Genomic DNA, 23332 nt, shown 5'->3' with positions numbered 1-23332 from the left:
ATGTGAAGTTACAACAAAAAACATTATGCTTTAAAAAAATCATTACTTATTCCCCTATACCCCTGGCCTGCTTGCTCTGGAGTGACCAGGTTCTACCAAGGGGATTACCACCACTCATTGGATATACCATTCGTGTTCTTCTCTCTGCTAGATATGTACTCTCTTCCGGTACTTCCCCTTCCCCAGTCTATTCTCATTATCCATTATTATCGATTAGTTGGTTGCAGCCCTAATTTACAAACACACACACAATAGATGATAAATAAACTCTCCAATTTCAGTCCTGGCCAACATTAGACACATGGAGGATGTAGGTGTATTTTGTAGAAAGGAACTATTGTGAAATGCAGAAATGTTCCAAAATCTCCAACAACATTCAAGTGCCCTAATATGGTCTTCCATTGATCTTGCCGGCTTATGATCACTAATAGTCAGAAGTCAGGGAAAAGTTGGGATTCTTTATTTCTTTACTTGTACCAGGTTACTGGCCTAGTATCAAAGTACTATTCAGTACTATAACATTTCAGATGCAAGTCAGCAATGGCAGCCCACAATGAGTATACTTTTTAAAGTCCCCAAATTCTGGGAGTGCCCTCCTCCAGGCCTCATACATCACTTTCCTCTGGCATATATAAGGATCAATTCACAAAGCTAAAATACATGTCACTTACAACTAAGAATTGTAATGGCAAATAGGACATGTGATACAACTTTGAGTTGACTCTGTAGTTAGCTTTAAGAGGTCAGTCATTACCCTTCAATTGTGTGTGTGTGTGTGTGTGTGTGTGTGTGTGTGTGTGTGTGTGTGTGTGTTTTTGTCATTTCCTGTTACCTTTTAAACAAGCAAGTGCTTGTACCTTTTTGTTTTCTGTAATGTGTGTGTACACTACATTTGCTGTGAAGTTTATTGAAAAATGATGGCACTTACTATATGAATGTCATTTTATCAGTTTGTTGCGCATCATTAATACATTTGAGGTTTCTTTTTAAATGTGTAGAAAATCAGGCAATTTCAAGGCCTAAGATCCAAACTCACAGGTTGTGCACCATTGTAGACTGTGTTGGTAAGAGGCAATGTTCTTTTTTTCTACACTGTCTAGTAGACATCATGCAGTTTAACCAGTCAATACACACCATGAGATTAATCCAGTCAATACAAAAGCTCAAATTTGCCTCTGGCTATCCACCTGCTAATAAAACCCCAGAGGGGTAACATGAGGCCACTGGGATCAGATGTAAGAGGTTCGTGTGTTTGGCAGCTGTTTCAGCCTCCTCACGATATGAGGTGTTGGGAATCGCCAAGAAAGTGTCACAGGTTTTCTTCCTCACCTGATATCTCTGCATTGTGCTACCGTGTCTGTGACAGATCATTGCTAGAGGACAGGTGGGGTGGGTCTTCTATATGTCGGCCTTCTATATGTCGGCCTTCTAATGAAACGCTTTGATATTTGTCTGAATAATTTGATGCAATTCTTGGTCTAGACACTGCTTCACAACTTTATAAAGTGACTATTTACTAATTTATCTCATTTAATAAAAGTGTTGAATAGATACTCCCACGTGTCTGTATCACTTTTTCAACAAAGTAGGAGAAGCAAGTAGACATTTTAATGTTTAGGAAGCCAAGAAACTCCAACCTAAATAAAAATCATTTAAACTGCAAAAGGCATTTTATTTGTAATTTTTTGGTAGCTTTTGCTATGTGAATGAGAACATATAGCTAATATAAAATAGGTGTTATCCCAATTTGGGTGCAAATTAACCCCTTCACGACCCATGATGGGATAATTCCGCTATGGGTCCTTATGGGGTTAAGACTCCCGGCGGTTTTACATATTTGTAGGGCCGGCTTTATAGTAGAAGCTATTCTGGCGGCTCAGCTGCGGCCACATAGCTTCTAAGAAACTGTAAATCTGCTAAAGCTGCCCCCCCCCAGCCGTGTTTCCTGGGCTCCGCTGCCCCTCCTATGGGCCCGGGACAGGCATTTTGGGTGTCAGCAGGAAGCTGGGGAGGAGAGCGGTAAACGTCTGTTCACCGATCTCCTCCCCGTTCTGTGGGACCGGGAGCGCCGTGTATTGCATCACTTCTGGTCCCTGAGCTGTCACTGCTGCGTTCCTGAAGCCCAGCAATAAGCTATTGAAGTGCAATCTAGGTACGGAAACGAAGAACGTGGTATATATTACAGATATGTTGGGTATCACCGCGCACACCAGAGTGATCGCAATAATTCTCTGGCCAATATTTACGCGTATCTCTAAACTGATGACCTTTAGGTGCTTTTAAAGCGTAGTCTGGACTTTTTGGGGTATTGAATTTTGTCACAGCTTTACAGACACACACAATTTTTAACCTGGGTACGTTGGGTGTCTACTCATTGTAACCTCATCTTTTATCTATTATATAGTGTTTTGGGGCACTAAATTTAACTTGGGTGCATTTTTCACAAAATTTTGTGGTTATAAGTTGCGCTAATGTCATGCAACATAAAAATTTGCCACTACCACCTTTTTATTCCATAGGGTCTTGGCTTTCCGAAAATATATAATGTTTGGGGGGTTTAAGTAATTTTCAGGCTTAAAATTTGGATTATAACATGTAAACAAAAAAGACCTTGGTCCTTTAAGGGGTTAAGAAAGGCTGAGGGGCGGGTTTCCGATGACCGCAATGCAGAACGGGCAGTGTGCGCGTGCGCACACCGGCCCGTTCCGTAGCTGTCGAACTAGCAGGCTAGAAACCCGCCGACAATCGTACGATTCTCGGCGGGTTTTCGAGCATGCTGGTTCGACAAAAGACGTGCGACCGTACAGTAAAAACGGTCGCAAGTCTTTGTTCACACTGCTTGATTCTCGTACGATCGCGGCATTTCCCGCGATTCTCGTACGAGAATCGAGCAGTGTATGGGCACCTTAAGTGTTCAGTATAGTGAGAGAACCGGGTCAGATCGAATTTGGTTCCAGTTATCATGACATATTTTTCTGATGGTGTCGTTGCACAATCTGGAGTCAGACTCTGTTGGTATTGGTGTACTGCCTTCTATATGTCTAGGTGACAACATACACAAACTTATCACATAGGACTGGCTTGGGTAAACACTCATTTTCTCAGCAGATGATTAGGTAAATGCCACTAGGTTTTGTTTCTGTTAGCGAGAAGGGGAAAAGCAGATAAAGGAGTTGCTTCTACTTTAGCTGTGTGATCTAGATACTATAGAGGAGGTGGCTGTAGGACCCTGTGGTGTATTTCATCTCCCTGTAGCAGCTGTAGCAGTGCACCAGTAATGTGGCCTCTCTCCACCCACACCAGCACAAACATCACTTCCAGTGCCTTCATTCACTTAACCCTTTACGTGCCTCCATGAAGCACATAATACTCATAAATAGGCTATTTTTAAAAGCTCAATATCAGTGCTTGCATTTTGATTTTGTATGGCTTCCCATTGAAATGAAGATGAATTAAAACAAGCACCGACGCGCATCTAAATGCAGTTTAACGTGTGTGGACACAATTTTTTGGATGTTATATCATGCAGTGATGTACTAGACAAGGTGTATTTATTTGTTACAGGTATTTATATAGCGACAACAATTTACGCGGAGCTTTAAATATTGCACATTCACATCATTCCCTGCGCTCAAGGAGCTTACAATCTAATGTCCATATCTCACATGCATACATGAAGGAGCCAATTAACCGACCAGCGTGTCTTTTTTTCGAGTGTGGGGGGGACTGCCAACAGTATTATTTATTGCACACGCACACTGACTCCTGGTATGAAGCAATTTCCCATATCTTTAAATAAAAAATGCATCTTCCAAAAACAAACAAATGTGAATGGACCCTAACGCAAAACTACTTCAGCTGACTGTGAATCTACACATTATGCAGTTGATCCAGCAAGAAATATTTCCTATACTGAAGATTTTGAATTAATTTCCTTCATTTACTGGGCAGCAATTATCATCTAGCTTTAACTGGTGAAGCTAACCGTTATAAATAAATAATAAAAGCTGATCTCTGCTTGTTATGGTTTATTGCATTCCACTTGTACTATGGGGGTCATATTTAATGCACATACTCTTTGTGGCCCACTGTTAAAGTGACACTAAACTCAGGAGTTCAATCTTCAGGGCTTGCTCACACCAAATGCAGACCAGATCTGCATGAGTTTCTGCACACGCAGTGCAGTGGGTTGTGCCGTTTTTGCCACGTTTTTTGATGCGTTGCGGGCCGTTTTTGGTAAAAAATCATATTTTTTTAAGTTTAAAATGGGCTTTCAGTGCGTTCCAGGGCGTTTATGCGTTTTTATGCGTTTGCAAGCGTTCTAGAGCAGGTAAAATGGGGCTTGCTGCAGTTTTTTTTACATGCTCCGAAACTGAACGCTGCGGTGTGAACTAGAACCCAAAATACCATTGGACTACATTGGACGCAGTTTTGATCCGGTCTGTAACAGATCTGCTCTGCTCCTGGAACACGCTTGGTGTGAACAAGGCCTAAAAATACATTCAAGTACCTGAACTATTAACAAAAATGTATCTTTTTGGTGTATCACTCAGATGTAGATCCTCAAATCATCTCTGAATTGTTGCTGATATTGTCCTTCCTTCTGAAGGGTGGCCACCGCTCCAAGCTCGCTCCTGTGATGGACTAAAATCTCACATTTAGTTTACTAATTTGTATTGAGATTGTAGTCCATCACAGGAGCGAGCTTGGAGCGGTGGCCACCCTTCAGAAGGAAGGACAATATCAGCAACAATTCAGAGATGATTTGAGGATCTACAGCCGAGAGATACACAAATAAGATACATTTTTGTTAACAGCCAAGGTACTTGAAGGCATTTTTAAGATTTACCGCCCGAGTTTAGTGTCGCTTTAAGATCTTTGAGTTCAGTTTCAGATCCTCCTTAGAAAAAGACACCTGGGATCAGGTTGACCTAATCAAAACATGCTGTAAATGGGCTGTCTTAACACAATGTGCGTCTGCACAAAAATAAAAATACCGTTAATGTTCGTGGATCGGTGTGAATGGAACCTTAAAGTATATCAGAGCTCAAGAACAAAGATTAAATATATTTGAGATTTTCATGCTCTCTTCTATGAAGTACAAAACCCCACCTTACTAAGTGATGAAAAATACTGGAGAGCAAGTATTCTGTAGTTCTGTCCTAGGGTGAGCGTTGTCACCGTAGGACAGGAAGTGTTTTATTGGCAGGTTCACTTGGTGAAAATAAAGGGCATGGAATAAAACGAATGAATCCGCTACATCCTGAGCTGCAATATATTACATTTTCGTGTTTGGGTTAGATATGCTTGGAACTTTATGCCGATAAAGTATAACTCTGTCAATCCTTATGAAATTATATGATGGCTTTCCATGTTTTTTCTTTGAGGTATACTTTTGTTTAGCACGATGCAATGATATGCGTGTGCACAGACACATTCAGTAGTTTGAGGGTATCAGGCACTGGTTGCGTGCAAGCTGCCTTTCCATTGCATTAAAAGTAGGTAAAAGTATTTACAGGTTGTATTTTCTTTTCAGCAGTTCCACACAGTATCTTGCTTTTCTAATTGATTTGGTTTTTTTTTTGAATATAATCTTACAAGGTGACATTTGTGAGTAATGTGGAGCTCTGGGACTACTTGATCATTTTCAGTTATTTTTGATGGTTTGATTCTGATCATCTTGGATATGATGAATAATACATCATACAATCAACTAATTGCTCAAAATCTGCTCCCCTTGTGTAAGCTTCTGCCTGTGTGTGCTGGCATCTACAAATCATTTACTCCTAAGCATTACTTTAAGTATTGTCACATAATTACTGCAATTGTAGGAAAGCCCTTCAGTTCATGCTGTGGCTTCCTAAGCCGAACTACTCCAGTGAGATGTTTGTTGATGGTGCTCGAGCTGTTGCTTGACTGTAACACCACGAAACCTCATCCTCAGGAATTGCTAATCAAAGAACACTGAAGGTGAAAATGTTCTTAAAGCTCAGCTGAAGTCACAGAAATGTGGTGAGAACCTTCTACTACGAACCTTCATTTCTATGGTCGGTCTTCCACTTTCCTGTTACAGCCATTGTGAAGTGTTTCAAAATATGAATGTTCAGTCTAATAGGCACTAGAAAAACTGAGATTACTATGCAGGATTTATTTAAAGGAGAACTATGAGGTGAATGCATTTCACTCACCCTCATAGTTCTAGCCGACCTGTGACAATGAGACTGTCACAGGTCGGCTCAGTAGATCGCGAAGTGAGCGGACACATACCGGCGTTCACTCACTTCTCGATCCTGTTACGGCTCTCTGCCGTGACAGGGGAGGGACTGGATTCCCCCCTCCCCGCTCTGATCCTCCAGCGCTGACTGGCGGAACGGAAGGGGGCGGGTATAGCTGACTCTGCCTCTAGATAGGCAGAGCCAGCTGTCACGCAGCGGGGCAGATCCAAACATAATTGTCGGGATCTGCTTCAGCTGCGGTACACCGCGAGCTGTAGCTCGCGGTATACTGCGGTGTCTAGGTATACCGCGATCTGTAGCTCGGAGTATACTGAGCTTAGGGTGACTGGAGGACGCTTCTTTGTGTCCTCCTGTTACCCTAAGGAGAACTATGGGAAAAAGCCCTAACCCCATAGTTCTCCTTTTAAGGCCAACACTTTGTGCAGTATTTTACAGTATAAAGGGAGAGAGTACAGTTACAATACAGTTCAAGACTAGATGGATAGTAAGGCCTTGCCTGTGAGAGCTTACAACCTAAAAGAGAGTGGTAAGTGATACAAAGGGTGGTAGCTGTGGGTGGATAAAGATGGCCATACACTGCTTAGATTTTCCAAAGAACTGTGCTACGAATGTTCGTTTTGACTTTCTATTAAAATGGGTCAAATCAACTATCAACATTTTTTTTTTGTCGAACAAACTAAATTCTTACAGTGAATGTGGTTTGCATTTGGGAAACTCCATTCATTCCAAAATCAAACTAAATTTTGTTCGACATTCCCCAAGTGTCTCATGGCATTATTGGGTGGTAAAGAAAGATCTTGCCTATGAGCGTTCGTTCAGAAATCTACTAGTGTACGACCAGCTTAAGTTGTTTGAGAAAGTAAAAGTTCAATTGTTAGGGTAGAGGCGGGTTAGGGTTCCATTAAGAAATGAGTTTTCAGGGATCGCATAAAGGCAGAGGAAGTAGTAGATAGCTGGACAAGTTGGGGTTTCCGGAGGATGGGACAGACACTGGAGAAGTTCTGGAGGTAAACCTGGGAGGAGTTGATGAGGGAGCTAGAGAGCAGAAGGTCTTGGGAAGAGTGGAGAGGATGGTTTGGTTGGCGTACCTGGGGCAATTCACACCGACCTGGGCAGACACTCCCCATACCCTCTCCCTGTAATACACATCTGTGTGAAGATAATTGTGCTGAGGGGTGTGGCCGCTACTCGGCTATGCCAGCACAGAGTATTGTAGGGGGACAGAAGGAAGCATCATTTCTTTTGAGAGAAAAGTATTTCCAAGTAAAAATTGGGCATAGTTCATAACATGCTCAGGGACTGTAAAGGATAAAACATTGTGAGACTTTAATTGGGCATTATAAGGGATGTCACCAGCACACCAAGCTGTTTGTGTTCAGCAAATGTCCATTTTAATGGCAAAGGTTGTCATTCAATTGCAAGTACTTTTGGGGGCCTCACAGGGTCCCCTTCATCAGGCTCAGAAGTGGACCCTGCGAGGCCCTGAAAGTACTTTCAATTGAGTGACAAACTTTGTCTTTAAAAGGGACATTTGCTGAACACAAACAGCTTGGTGTGCGTGTGACATTTCTTATATCTACATATTATTCACGGCGCCAACCGTGGTCTCTGCGAGCACCCACCTGCATTTATTACAGATATCCAGTAAGGAGTGCAGCAAGATGTATATACTTTTTAAATTGGGTATTAACATGATTCATATTCCACATCTCTGGGTTGCATAGTAGAGCTTAGTACAAAATAATAGGTTGATCATAAGCCCTTAAGCGGTAAATCCAGGCACTAAAATAACTGGCCATTCATATACACAATAGTGAGTTACTAGCAGATGTTGAGGTCTCTAGCTGGATCATTGGCTAAAAGGAGGGCCCAATGTCCAATGGAACCACAAGCAGTGTCAAGAAGTAGGATGATGTTGGAGCTTGATTTCTCTCAATTTACTCCCAAAACTTTACAGATCTCTTCTAAACACATCCTAGAGAGAAGCTTCTGTTTCAGTCTGCTAGATGCCTGGTGTAGGCTAAAATATAAGCACTGCATCCCTGGCACGTTTTGGGAAAAGTGGTTTCTGACGCTGTCTCTCATGATGAGAGCTGCTTGGAGCCCCTCTGTAAAGAGCCAAATTGATTTATCTTGGAAACGCTCTAGTGTCCCTGTGTGCTGCTGATGTAATCTCGCTCAGCTCTGCTGTGGCCACTGGCCAAGACTCGGCACTAAGCCTCTGTTGTGCTGCATGCATCTGATTGGCTAGCAGAGGTGGCAAGGAGCCAGGGTCATGATCAGAAGGGAAGTGGAAGACAACAATAACAAAAAGGATAACTTCAACTAAGTCCCACGTGGAACGCCTACTTTTGTTCAGTTTTTACCCTTTGACTGCCGGTAAGGGGCCAACACAACACAGACTTGTTTATAGAGTTGTCGTCTGCCTTCTCGTCTTCTCAAATAGGATACTATGTCTGAAATATATCTAGACCAATTCTTTTGTATTATTTGTTAGTGGTGGGGTAAGGATTGATCTACCAACTTAGGTTAAACCTTCTCTGTTATGAAAGATTTTGCTAGTTTTAATAAGTCACCCAGAGTGATCTGCAGACGGTGGCATTCACATTTAAAGTGCAGAAATGCAGAAGGGTGTCAGACTGGATTACTACACTCTTCCTGTCGCCAGGACAGGAAGTGAAAAAACTATCCCAGGAGGAAGAAAGAAAAAACCAAGACGGGATCTATTTGTTCCCTATTCTGTCCAAAACTGGCTGGAGATGCACTTACCTTACTTGAAGAAGCTGTAGCTCTGTACTACTTTCATCATTGCACAGAACCAAGTGATCTCCACTAAAGGACTTGGGGGATTTACATTTACCAATGCTTCCTACGTGCCTCTACCTCAACTCTGTTCCATTTCTTGGGAGAAGATCATATAACCTGTGCCTTGGTATTTGGTCACTGGCACTGAAGGGTACCTGGAACAGCTGTTTCTCTAGGAAAGGTTAAATTAAAACATGATTAGTGTGAATAATTTTTCTCGTTATTTTTTTCTTTTTACCACTTTTGGTCTTCTTCTTTTTTTTTATTCCTTCCTCCCTTTGACTTTGAATTCTGACTTTATAAGTTGGAGGGAAAATATAATATTTATAAACTAGTGGCAAAATAGGGCAACGTTCAGCAGTGATTTGGTAGATCTTTTTTAGTAGGGTTTATAGTTCATGATTTATTATCTGAAATTTTTCAAGATGTCTGCTTTGAAATGTTTATTGGGAATTCTATTGTCCAAGTTACAATCACTTGCCAGACATCTGTAGATTTTATTTATTTTTTGATTTTTGGTGTTTAAGTGGGGATTGAGTGTGATCGGTTTCTCAAATATTGGTTTAATGCTAAGAAAACAGGGATGAGCCCCTTTCTAAATATTTGCATACGGGTTATCAATGTCCTGCTAACAGCTCCTATCACATTTGAATGGGGTCAGTTGGAGTGAGCATAATTGGTTTTAAGAATTTGACAGCCATAGAATGCTTCAATAGACATCCCACAGACCACTTCTGGGTGTATTTTACCTTTGTTTGCCATTTAGACTTAACGTATATATAAGGACAAAATACACATGCAGTACATCTCTGCAAGCATGCGCATTTCTACCTGTTTTATCCTTTTAAGGGCCGCGCAACTAAGGAAAAAATATCTGTTGATCTACCAGAAATGCACTCCGCTTCTAATGTCTTTCTGTGCAGTGATACCAAATGCCTTTTCTTGACTGAAATTGAATAGTGTCAGCCCAGTCCAGTTGTCTGTTAACTACAGAATCCCTCGCCCTATCTGCACAGCATAGAGAGAACATTTTCTGCAGTCAGTGGCAGGGTGGATTTGATTATAATCACTAGTAAAAAGGCTTGATTTAAATCATAATTTTTAAAGAGCAACTGTCATCTGTATCCCGCAGCACCTCCTCTGATCCGCTGTTTACTCACCGACATTTACTTTAACCCTGATGCAGATGCATTTCTCTTCAAACAATCATACAGTTTGTAGTGTATATAGATGTGCAAAACAATGGGATAAAACTTTGTTTATAATTTATCTCATGGTTACTTACTGTGCAATTGTGTGAATGCATCAATGCAGTGCATGTTATCTCAGCTTGCAGAGCTTGGATTCATTGAATTAGTTTACCAAAAATGTAAATATTGCAGAATAAACAGCCTCATGCTACATAACTAAGCTCCATTTCATGCTGAATAAACGAAATTATTACTGTATCTTAAATAGAAAACTATATTTAGATAGTTTTTTTTTACTCAAAAAGCATTTTATTAAAATACATTTGAAAAAAATCCGATTTTTTTAGATTTAGCTTTTAAAAAAATCATTGATTTTTACCCACCCTGGTCAGTGGTAAGAACTTGGACTTCTTGAGATGATTCAGGGAGTGTGCACAGGGCAACTCTGAATTTCTGACACAGTCAACAGGTATAGTTTTACACTTCTCTGAGATAACAGCTCTTTTAATGGTATGTTTAACAGGGCGATTGGAGAAAATAAGAGAAGTGTGTCAGGATGTACATACACTATAAACAGTGGGTAGCTGGGTTCACCATCTACCACCACCATCCATGAGTGGACAGCCATATGCAAATCCTGCATGCATGCGTTTCCTTATAACATTGCAAAGCATTTCTCTGCAGAAGTGAGAATGATTACCATGGCTGTGTATAATACATGTTATTGGTATATTTAATTTTTGTTACGAAATCAACAGAAACATTACTATATAGTGAACCCAAACTATAGTATTCCAAGTTGCGATATCCAAGCAGAGTTTAATGCTCTCATTCTTTGAACATACCATACCATTCGAAAACTATTAATGCATATTTGTTATTGAAAGCTCAATTTGGCATGAGGCTCCCTCTATTTCCTCTGAATTCCTCCTGGATTTTAAATAGCCAGGACAATTAACTGGAGATTTCCCCAAGTGTTCCACAAAATCCTAGGGAATTCAGTGTGGCAAGGGAGGCAACATTCCAAACTAATTTGTGTACAAGATCTGGGATGTACCACATCTGCTGTTAACCTAGCAATTGGGACATTTATAATGATGTTTTTCAGAAAACAGAAAATGCAGATGTGGGAAAAATCTCCATCTCTTCCCCAGAGCTTTTAGTGCCTAAGAGACTTTGATAGAGGGGGGTCTCCACTGAATAGCATTAGGGGTATGTTCTATAGATCAAGCCTAATGGACTCTTCTACTGTAAATATTTGTTTCCTATTTTGCAATTTTTCTTTTTTTTAATAATTGAGATTTCCCTTTACTGTGAACAATGTTAATCACAACAGTATCACCGGAATGTTTATGCATAGCAGGCCTGTGTGATTTTATAGTATGATTGCCAAACTGTTTCTCTTAATATTAACACACTAGGGACAGCTGAATAATTATCATTTTTAGCATTGGAATTGCTTTATGCTTGCATGTCGTAACAACCCCATTTAAAAGCCTATATTTTTTTTAATGGCTTGTATCTTAAACTAGTGAACTAGTGTTGTCTTTTTAGGACCTATTCTCATCTGTGCATGCACTATTTTTTGGCATTGCATAATATGGCTGCCATTGCTTTGTCAGGCGTTCTGGTGTTGGCGATCGCACTGCGGGGCGGAAGGCATGGCTGCGGTGCCATTGACTTGAATGGCACCACTACACCCCCTCCCACCCCAGAACGCAGGGAGGCTCAATTATGCAATCCAGTGCTTTCCGGCCACTAACCATGCTGGAACCCACTAGAGAGCGTGTGAACAGGCCCTAAAGCTGAACTCTGAGTTGGAAATAAAAACACTTGCATTGGGGCCCCTCTGCACTGCAAGGGTTAAATGCGTGTTTTTGCCTAGGTCAGGAGGAATGAGTAATACTTACCTTTTTCCATGCTCTGACAGCCTTCCTATATCTGTGTGACTGGTCCCACAAAGCCTCCTCCCTAAGGCACTACTGTCCACAGTTGCACTCCTGCCAGCTCTAATATCCCTGCATTGTATGTTATGACTCAGAGGGACTGGCCACAGCCTGGGGTGTCAGGGAGAAAAGTAAAGACCCAGAGCTTGTCAGAACAGGAGTTAAGGTAAGTAGTACAGCCTCTTCATTTCCCCCTAGACTTATGAAAAACTTCAAGGGTCTTTTTTTCCCTGCCTGGAGTTAAGGTTTAATATATCACAACACATAGATTTGAATACACGTATTGTGGTACACTGGCAAAAATAGGACATTTAATTTATTTGGTCCGTTAAGCTTTATTAAAGTGTATCTAAAACCTTTTATTTACACATGGCAACCCTACCAGTAATACCCTAATGTTTTAGGGTGACTTCACTGTACTGTATTTATGGAGGAACAGCATTGCTACACTAGGACAGAAAGTGTGTTAGGACTGCATAACACCTACCTCTCTTCCCTTCTCCAACACATAGGGAGGAGTGTTCTGTTAACACACTTCCTGAGAAAGATGTATCTGCAGTGTCATCAGCTCACTTGATTTCTTGCAGGATGAATATGTATTTTATTTGCACTTATCGAAAGAATAATAAAACACTTTTAATGGTAAATTCAACAGACTATATGGAAATAAAAAGTTGGTGAATATTACATATCCTTGGGAAAAAAATGGCCTGCCACTCTTAATTTTTTTTTACACACGTACATAGGTGTGAGCGTGTTCTTTTTGGTCAAGGCAGTGGAAACTGCAGTTCAACATTTCTAAATTTAAAATAATGCACTTAGAGAATAGGAATCCTCTGATAGAGTACAGTATTGGAGTGCAGTGTTATTCAGAGCAACAGAAAAAAAAAATTTGGGGGTGCCTATTTCAGATGATTGGAAAATGAGTCAACAGTGTGGCCTGGCAGGCTGAAATCAAAGAGAATTCCAACAAAGGTCAGTCAACAGTAGATGAATTTAAACATGCTTGGGGAAAACCTAGATCAATGCTGGAAAAAAAGGGGCACCGTGTTGATTTTTGGAATTGCCAGTTCGAGAGAAGTGAGATTAACTTAGTAACAAAACCCCCAAATTTTACAGCCTCAAAACTTTATTCTAAGAGTTTGGGGGTCCTACAAAATGATAAACGAACCCCAGTATAAAAGGTTTGTATATCTCTTACCTATTGTGAGCATTATATAAAACGTAAGAGTACCGGTAATAGCCATTTTAGGATTTTGAAGTCTTTACTCTGGGCCCTTTAAAAGTCCATCGGGCTGAATTCATTAGTTTGTACCCCCTGAGTATATCTCACCACAGCCTGTTGTGTGTTTAGACTTTTTTGTTTCTCCTTTTGCTGCAGCGGTTATTTTCCATTACAGAGCCAGAGGTCTAAAGTTAACGTTGTCTGCAGATATCCACTGTGCCATGTACTCAGCAGGACCTGCTTATTCCTGCCTAGCGCACCTGGTCATAGTCGTGTTTGTGGAATGGACTGCTTTCCCATTTTGCTCTGAAGACTGTCCAAGCAATAAAAGTTCCAATTAATTTTCATCTAGCACATAACGTAGCCTATTATCTTTGAAGCCTGTCGATTTATCTTGTTCTGTAAAATGATTGTTATTTTTTCCTCGTGATGTGCCATGCTTGATGGGTAATCTTGTCCTGGCTCCAGTGAAGCAAATCGTGTCCCAGGCTGGTGTGGTGGCAAACCGTATCTGACAGCTTGATAAACTTGCAGTCAGGAAGGCAGAAATACCAAGCAAATCTTTTCTTCTTAATTGAACACTGCATGGAAATGCTGATTTAATGGCACTATATCTCACTAAAATGCATTTATTAAGCATACCTTATTATAGTTCTTTCCCTCTCATTTGCTGACCAGGCTTTTTAAATGGGCCATTTCCTCTGAAATATAAATTAATAGGCATGCTTAAAGGAGAGCTTTTAAACAGCTCAGTTCAAACTGATTGGAACTTTTTGTTTACTTACCAGAAGGTGTGTGTTGTACATAGCGTGTTGTACATAGCGTGTTGTACATAGCGTGTTGCACATAGCCTTGTGATCTGAAAATAAGAACCAATAGCGCCAGAGATGACCACTCCACTGAAGAAATATACATGCAGAAGTTCTACAGGTCGCTGCCCCACATCAGTCAGGGAGACTGTAATATCTGATGAAAAAACAAGGGGCGCCTTCCCTAGCGTTTCCGGCTCTACTTAATTCAGTGGGAAGGAGAAGGTTAGATTCTGCGGAAGGGGGCGTGGCCTCAGAAATGCGTTAACCCAAGCATACTGTGCTGTCACATAGGAACCACCATTTGTGCAGGTCTTACATGCTGTATCTTGCTTTTTGCTAAGACTGAGGATCAACCTTTGATTTTGAAGGCTCAATGCTATCTCTTTTGTTAGTATTATAATCTATTCTTTTTGCCATTTGTTTAATAAAAAGGTATCTACACTAGGGAAGGTGCCCCTTGTTTTTGTTCATAGTCTTGTGATGTACCCACTATTAGGGATGTTCAGATACCAAGTACCGTACTCGGTACAAGTACAGATACTTTTCCCGCTCCAAGACTAGACTAGAGAAAAATTCAAAAGTTAGGAGGCAGCTGTCATGTGTAAGGAGCACACGGAGCTCCGGGGATTTGTGCATCCCCATTTTAATGCATTATTGTTGTTGTTTTTTATAAATATGTGTGATGCACCGATACCATTTTTTCCATTACGAGTACTGATACTTGTCCAAGTACTCAGATACAAGTACTGATACATTTTTGTTGCCATGTGACAGTTTTTATAAAACAATATTGACTAATGATTTCAGGACAGTGGTGGAGTGCCCCGCTGCAACCCTGATAGTTCTCATGAAAATGCCAAGTATCGGCACTGGTATCTGGACATCCCTACCCACTATGGCAGTGTTTTATGGCTGTGTAGGATCTGAAGAGTTGCAGTGCCCAACCTCTGCTTGCTGTTTGGACCATTGGTGAACATCGCCATGCTAATGGTTCCATCGATAAATACATTTACACAAATATCTCCTACTCGTCGTTTTAGAAAAAGCAACCAAATATATACCAATGCCTGAACAGTGGAAATAAAAAGTCTGTTGAGACCAAATATGTGTATCATAATTAAAATGTAAATCCTGCACATTTAGGTCACTTGTCAGAAGATAAGAGGTTGACTAAGAATTGTATCGCTGCATCCTGCCTCATCCTCTAGAAAGGATATATGTGGGCAGTGGTGTTTTTTTATCATGCGGCAGTACCCTTTGGCAAGGTGTTGTCATTCAGTTGCCTCTCATATGTTAAGCCTTGGTGCTTGCTTTCTTCTCTTCTGCTCCATGTTGTGTGTCACTTTCAAACCTGTGCTGTCCCTTTTGCATGTGAAATACTTCTGCACCGTTAAACAGGGGCTCTGGTGGATCAGTAGGGTAATTATCAATGTAACAAAGAATGACAGAGCAGTTTTGTGACAGTCAATTCACTTCCTGTCTACAGCGTGGCTGGATAGTGGAAGGAATGCAGAGAATCCTACCGCACTCCTTACTGGTATGTCCCTTGTGGTTGGTGCTGTAGTGACCGGCGGATGGCGCTGCTGCAGTATAAAGTAGTCAAGTTTATCACCAGCACACCAGGGTTAAATCTTCAAGATGTAATCATTTTATTGATGCTTGCAGAACGTTTGAGGGCCACTCAGGGTCCCTACATCAGGCTCCCAGTGGGAAGGATTCTGAAACAGAGGCAGTGCTGTCAATCCAGAAAGTAGTGGGCATGACTGGGTGTGGCGATTGACAGGATACAAGCTTGTGAATCAGCAGTGATATTGCTCATAGCAGCATTCCTGCAACATGTTGTTCATCCCACTGTAGTGTAAGCAGACACAACCTACATGAGATTGGCCACTCTTCCCTAAATTTCAGGAACAGTGCAGCATCGTTATCACACCATCACAGGAAGCTATGTAAGGTGGATTTTACTGTCAGGCCAAAAAGGTGTTTGTGGAACTTCACAGGGGGACTAAGAGAGAAGTGCACATATTAAGTGCTACAGCACTTTTGTTTGGTAAGCCATAGTTCTACTTTAAGGTACCCGTAGCAGTAGGTCATGTTGAATGATTTCATCTGATTGCTGTTGTTTTCCCTGCTGCCACTGAAGCTGTCTAGTTGTAACATTCTGTTCCACCACCTGTTAGCCAATCCGAATGTGCATATTTATGGAAAGGTATTTCAAAGTTAGTGTGTGAAACTGAAAAACTGACTAGATATATTGCAGCTCACCAGTCCTTAGATGTGGTGGCTGCATTTAGTTTCTCTTTTTTCATGCTAAAAACACTTTACAACTTTTGATCCCGTCAGAAATGTAGTATCCATGTCACTTCCTGTGAGCTTAAAAGAAAGCACAAAGAACCTTATCGTTACTGGACAAACTACTTATCCACCATGTAATAGAGAAAGATGAAGGCAGGCGAGTCCAGCTTTTGTGACCATCATGGCTACCCCCATAGATACAATGTAGAAGCGAGTGTAGCCATTATGGGACAGGAAGTGTGTTGTTCGGGGGATTACCAAGTGAAAATAAAGGTAACAACGCTTGAGATAAGACAACTAATGCAGCCACTGCATCTAAGGACTGGTAAGCTGTAGTATATTACATTTTTAGTTTTAGTTTAGATATGCTTTAAAGCTGAACTCCACAAAGCTATAAATACACAAATGATTGCAGTTCTATATCCATTATTATTGTTTTATTTTAATCCAAGCAGTGCAAGTACCTGAATTTGAATTGTTATAGGCCTCGCACACTTCCTGTGCCACAAAACTTAGATTAGGAGAGGGTAAAGCAGCACTAGGAGGCGGCAAAGCTGGCCATACATATTTCCATGCCCTGCAGGCACCACTAGGTTTGGCAAAAGTTAGCCAATCAGCTGTAGTCACTTTTCGGGTATTCTGACTGCTGAGGGTGCTGGCAGGAGAGACGCCCATCCACCTTTAACTTCTTTCAGCAGTCAGATCATGCTGCCATACCAAACCACAAAAAGCTTTTGCTGGTTTTACTGCGCATTGCTACTGGTATTTGTATGAAGTTGAGTAACCCACTTGTCCGCCCTAATTTTCAGACTTTTTCCAATTTTTGTCCTCTTTGAAAATAGATATTGGGATCTTGATATCTACATTGTATTTGAGTGTAGCTGTTATATGAATAAATTCCAACATTTCTGTGAATTTTTTTCTATTTATAAAGGATTCATATGCACTCAACTTACATACTAGATGCATTTCCATTTGCAGGCTTCTGGTGCAGCTCAAGCACAGAGAAATAATAGATTGTAAGCTCTTACGAGCAGGGTCCTTCTAATCCTTTTGTATGATATTGTAATTTTACTATGTACCCATATGTTGTAAAGCGATGTGCAAACTGTTGGTACTATATAAATCGTGTAGAATTATATAATACTTAGTAGCTCTTTATAAAGGAATTAAAATTGGGCAGAGGCTACAGGCCTTTTAGGTGATCTCCCTGTTCCTCAGAAACTAAATGTTTTTCATTTTGTGTGGAGCTGTTGTAAATCATTTCTTTGGGGTATACTTTATTGCTGTTTTTCTTCCACAGAGTAAAATCTCCACTACACAATATCACATATGCAAGCGTGGGAACCCAAACAGCGTCTGAAGAGCAGAGCAGTAAATTTTGGGATGAACTGTGTCAAGTTGGCCTGACCGATGATGTTCATATCCAGTCCTTGTTTGAGCCCACAGGTAGGATTATTGTTTAATTACTTTAGAATTAAACTTATAGTTGTCATTGGTATATTAGATGCTCTGCAGGTGACTAATGGAACTGAGGGAAAGCAAAATGGTGGGATTTATCAAAACTGGAGCAGACAAAGTAGAACAGTTGCCCATATTACCCAATCCGCTAATCCCCAATTCTCCACCCCCTCCTCCCAGGAAAGACACTATTTTTATCCTGTTATTCAAGTTATTTTGATGGTGTTAACCTCCCAGCAGGGCAGTTACAATGTTTCTGACCCTACAAAAGGCAAGTTTATTTAAGGTGACTATGAAATGGTCAAAAGAAGCACTCACTTGGATGTTTGAGAGAGGAGCTTTTAATTTTGAATGGTTGAAATGGTAGGCATTACATTTTCCTCCTCCCTGTCTTCCAGGTCACTGTTGGGCTCATCACCGTTGTGCCGAGTGGTCACCAGGCGTGCACCAAACTGCAGATCGGGAGCTGGTCAATGTGGACAAAGCGGTTGTCTCAGGGAGCACAGAAGTAAGTAACTTTTGCCTATATAACTTTTCAAATGCAAATAGTAATAAAGCTTTGTTGTCTTTAAAATACGTGATTGTCTGGTGCTTCTGGACCTCAAAGTATTTGTTTTATATTACCTTATGGAGACTTTTTATCTTTTATGGCAATAAGTATAACACGTACAATTTGTTCAGGCAGAGCGTGTCTTTTTTGCACTTTCCATGATGCCTTGTTTATTTTTAGGATGCCCACGTTTCAGTTGCTTTTCTATATGTTTTCTTGTTTAATGGGCTTGTTTTGAAGAGCTGGTTTCAGTTTGTAACTGGGTTTTGTACAAGTTCTGTGAGGGAAATGTATAACTGGAGCTGACAGAATCTGAAGCAGCTGTGCATGGCAACCACTCAGCATTCACCTTTCATTTTCAAACCTTAGCTGATTGGTTGCCATAGGCAACTTCTCCAGATTCTTCTGCTCCAGTTTTGATAAACTCCCCCCTGTATACTTGAAATAGAACTACAGGTACTGCACAAAGTGCAGTATTGTAATGCTCTGGACTACAAATCCCAGAGACGTAAAGCTTATCTCAAGGATGAGCCCAGCTGTAAGCTTGGGAAAACTTTAATTTCTATTTGTTGTCTGTTCTTGCAGTAAACTTCAAGGAAACTGACCCAGTAGCATTAAAAGTACTTTACTTGGCGAAAATGCTGCGTGTACAAACTTAGTTACAGGAAAAGCAAACAAATACATAAACAAGACAGGCTGCTACAAGTATCACATGGGAGGATCAGCAGTCGGGTTAGATCCAGAGCAATCTGTAAGGGCTAGTTCACACCGGAACTGCATCACAACTGCATGCTTTGCGCAGCTGCAGTACGATTCATTTTGGCGTGGTTTTTTTTCCCCCTTTCTTTTTTAAAATGCAAATTAGACCATTATGTCACTTCCTTCATCCTGTCAGAGCACTTCTGCTTCTTTCTTTTTTTCCTCTCATTTTGGATAAGTTCCGTTCCAATGCGTTTGCATGTGGTTTGATGCATTCCAATGCGATCAGCCGCAGCAGTATAAGACAAGCAGTGTTTTTTCTGACTGCATGGAAACGGACTGCAATGGTGTGAACAGAGCACCAGAAATCCCATTGGAAAGCATTGTGACACGATTTGTAATAAGCTGCCAAACCGAACAGACTGCATCTGGTGTGAACTAGCCCGAAACCAGCAGTTCTCAACCTGTAAATCATGACCCATAAGTTGTGACCGTGACCAAAAAAAGCCTGCTTTCTGCTGCGCTTGGTGAGAGGCTCCACAGCCTCCTCCTTGAGCAGCAATGACAGTTCTCCCGGCAGCTGCCAGATGTTGCTGCAGTGGCTGTGGAGGAACTGCCGTGGTCCGTCCCCTTCTGCCAGCCGCCTCCCTCCCAGCTGGCCGCCTTTCTGTCGCTGCCATGGTTTTCGGGCTCCCGCACTCTTCTCGGGGACCTGGGACCACGGCAAATCGCCTAAGGATGCAGAGCAGAGAACGTCTGTTCTCCCCTCTGCTCCGTGTTAACACTGAGATGGGAGGGCTGTACTCGCAACCCTCCCATCTCAGCTGTCACAGGGGTTACAGCACAGTGCTGTGCTAGAACTCCTGTGCTGGAGGTGACAGGTTCTCTTTATTGCTAAAAGTAAAAAAAAAAAAAAATTACAAGTACAGAAAATTATTAAAAAGTAATCAAAAAATTAAGTGATAAAAAGTAAACCATGATAAAATGAAAATTATAAAAAAATGAAATAATATAAATGAAAATTAAAAAAGTAACAAAAAAATTATCATCATAATTAGGGATGCACCTATACTCGTACTCACCCAAATGCTCCGATACTTACCTTCGATACCGGAACTTCCGAGCTAATAGTGTGTGGATCCGATTTCCTAGCCAATCAGTGCCGCCCTGCTTCCTGATTGGCTAGCAATCCTGCTTCACTTGTTGCTAGACAGCCTGGCTTCCTGACCAATCCGGAAGCCAGGCGGCACCTCATGACCTGCCACCTGGCTTCCTGATTGATCAGGCAGCCTCGGGAATTGAAGGCAATGTTCTTTCAATAGCATACCGGTTTCCCAGGCAATCAGGGTCATGATCCACCGCCCGATTTCTTGATAATCAAAGCACACAGAACTGGTATCATTATTTGGTATTGGCAATGCATCCCTAATAATTATAATAAAAAATATTTTTTTCCGTTGGGTGGTCACTACAACTTGGCAATTGTTTCCAGGGGGTCCCGGCCCTAGAAACGTTGAGAACCACTGCCCTAAACCATCTGATAAACTACTGCCAGGTAGAGCCTTGACATTTTTAACCTTCCGGGCGGTAATCCCGAGTGTGGCATCCGTCTTCCGGGTTCCTTCCCTTGCGATCGCCCGCGTCACAAGCAGACAGAACCGGCGGGAAATTCAAAAGGAAAAAAAACGAGAAAAAATACTGGGATAATTAGACCGCCAGGGAGGGTACAGGAAACTGAACTCTACAGATTTAGGACTAGCTTCATGTAATTATATCCGTGGTGATTTAGTATTTTACACACCTTGGAAAGCAACGTTTTCTGGAAAAAACAAATGAAACTTTAGTTCCCCTTTAAAACAAAACACTTAAATTGCTACATTTTTCCATTTTGCTTTCTTGCAATATGACGTCCTAGAGATGTTTTATACACTGTTAGTAATGACCCCAGAAAGTTTCTGCTTATGTAATTGGCTCACTGCTTTTCTGAGAAGTCTGCACTGAGATGCAAATACATTTCCAGGCAATCCCCTGAAATTGTATTTTGGTTGAGATACTCTATATAGCTCAGCTGTTAGAAAAGGGATGCAGACACTGCAGCATTTCTCATGACATCATTGCATTGGCTGTATATAATGAAGGCAGAACATCCTCTTCATAAATGATTTTGAGAAAGAATTAGACCTGGGAAATGTATGAATCTGCAAAATAGTTTGCAATATAAAGGTTTGCCTAGCGGAACCATGCTTTAATGGACCTGTGACCAAGATATAGACATTTACATATTTAGATATCCAGATAACAGTAAATTACCTTTCAAAAAAGCCCTTATTGACCTCTGTAGGTGCAACCACTGTGGTGCTATTCCTCAAATTTCAAGGCCGAAAAACTGAGGTCCTTCAATGCCTTCTTTCTCAGCAGCTCAACTTCTCCTGCTTGCCCTCTCAGGGCACCTGCTCTGTGTTTGGGCTTATTCATACCTGTGCACAGTGAAAAGCACTGCACACGTTTCAGTCCCTTGACACATGCTACATTAGGCAGCTCATTCAAAAAGAATGGGTTGTCAACACACTTTAAAAATAGGTCCTGCTGCAGGTTTTGCAGCGCAAAGCACATTAGGGGGAATTTATCAAAACTGGAGCACACAGAATCTGGAGCAGTTGCCCATGGCAACCCATCAGCATCTCTTTTCAGTTTCCTCAGGTAAGATTTAAAAATGAGAGAGAAGCTGATTGGCTGCAGTGCAAATCTGCTCCAGATTTTGTCTGCTCCAGTTTTGATAAATTCCCCCCATTGTACTTTGTGGTACACTATGTTTGCCTGATGAAGGGACCTTTTAATAGTTCCGAAACGTTGCTGTCCACTAATACCACCTAACAACATGTTTAACATGTGAATAAAGGCGTTTTAGATGTTGGACCTCTGTTTCCGGGTGACTACTTTGATACTTTTTCCAACCATTGACACCGACCCAGCAGCATTTGGTTCTTTAGAGCCACCACTACTTTTTTTCCTTTTAATGACATCCCTGACACAGGACCTTTTTTGTCCTTCCAGAGATACCAACACAGTACATAGTGCATGCAGCAATTCTTTTCACAACATGGTATTCTGGTACCACTGCACTGCTACGCACGGCAACCGGGAAGTGTACTTGAATGCCATTCAAATGACTGGCAACACAACACACTTAGCCCCCAGGGTTCCACATACTAGATTTGCTGTGCGATAGCGTTCACTAAATGCATGGTACTGTGAGTTTAGTGCAACGCTATAGTGTGAACCTACAGTCTAAATGTCAGGCCACAGTCCCCGTAGTTGGCTTTACAACAATAATGTAATGGTGAAATAGAATTCTTACATTATGAAGATAACCATGAATATATAGATATTAGATAAATAACTTACAAGGTACCTAGGCAGTGCTGATATGTCTTTGGGAATAATTTCATCAGGCTTCCTTGTGTTGATCTGTTCAGCAAATCAACACTACAGTTACATTTACAGAACTTAACAACTATGTAATTAGAGACTACATGTATATATGCTGCAGACAAAACATAACCCAGATGAAAGAAGAGATTAGTTGCCATGGGCAGCATAGACACACTTCGTTCAATCGCTGATAATACAAAGTGGCTCCTGAACAGGTTGGAGAAGGCATTTTATGGTACCACTGATTGCAATTGAAGAACATTTACTAATAGAATAGAGAATTATAAAATTTGAGTCACTTCTATTCAGAAAATAGTTGAGCTTGAACGTGTATTTTTCTTTGTTTATAAAGATGGAAACATAGATGGCTGTTCGATTTTGACATGGCGGGGAAGTCTTCTTTACCACATCGGTTCTCATACCTGTACACCCCAAGTGGGTCAGAAGAATTTGTACTTCTCTGCTATGGGTCTTCCTATTTGGCAATCATTTTCATTACTACATTTCTATAGAATTTACTTTTTCATTTACTAGAATTCTCTTTGAGGAGAAAGAAGGCTTTCTTTTGATCGTATTGGCTTTTTTAAATGCAATTCATAGAAAATAGCATAGCACATAGAGAAACCCAGTCTTTTCCTACTTTATTCTATGTTGGTTGAAAAGAATCACTGTAGATAAAAA

At 41.1% G+C, this 23332-nt stretch overlaps 1 protein-coding gene across 1 annotated transcript in view; it reads left to right on the top strand.

The window, feature by feature from the left end:
- Positions 1-23332, top strand: part of KMT2C (lysine methyltransferase 2C) — a 184553-nt gene that overhangs the window by 50251 nt on the left and 110970 nt on the right. The window contains exons 5-6 of the mRNA XM_018553120.1: positions 17813-17958; positions 18369-18478. Of these exons, the coding sequence (XP_018408622.1) occupies positions 17813-17958; positions 18369-18478 (256 nt within the window). The remainder of the gene's footprint in view (positions 1-17812; positions 17959-18368; positions 18479-23332) is intronic.

Source organism: Nanorana parkeri, unplaced genomic scaffold (assembly GCF_000935625.1).
Source record: "Nanorana parkeri isolate BGI_ZX_2015 unplaced genomic scaffold, ASM93562v1 scaffold110, whole genome shotgun sequence".
In the NCBI taxonomy this organism is placed as follows: Eukaryota; Metazoa; Chordata; class Amphibia; order Anura; family Dicroglossidae; genus Nanorana; species Nanorana parkeri.
The sequence above is the reverse complement of the archived record's forward strand: the minus strand, read 5'-3'. Positions and strand labels throughout refer to the sequence as shown.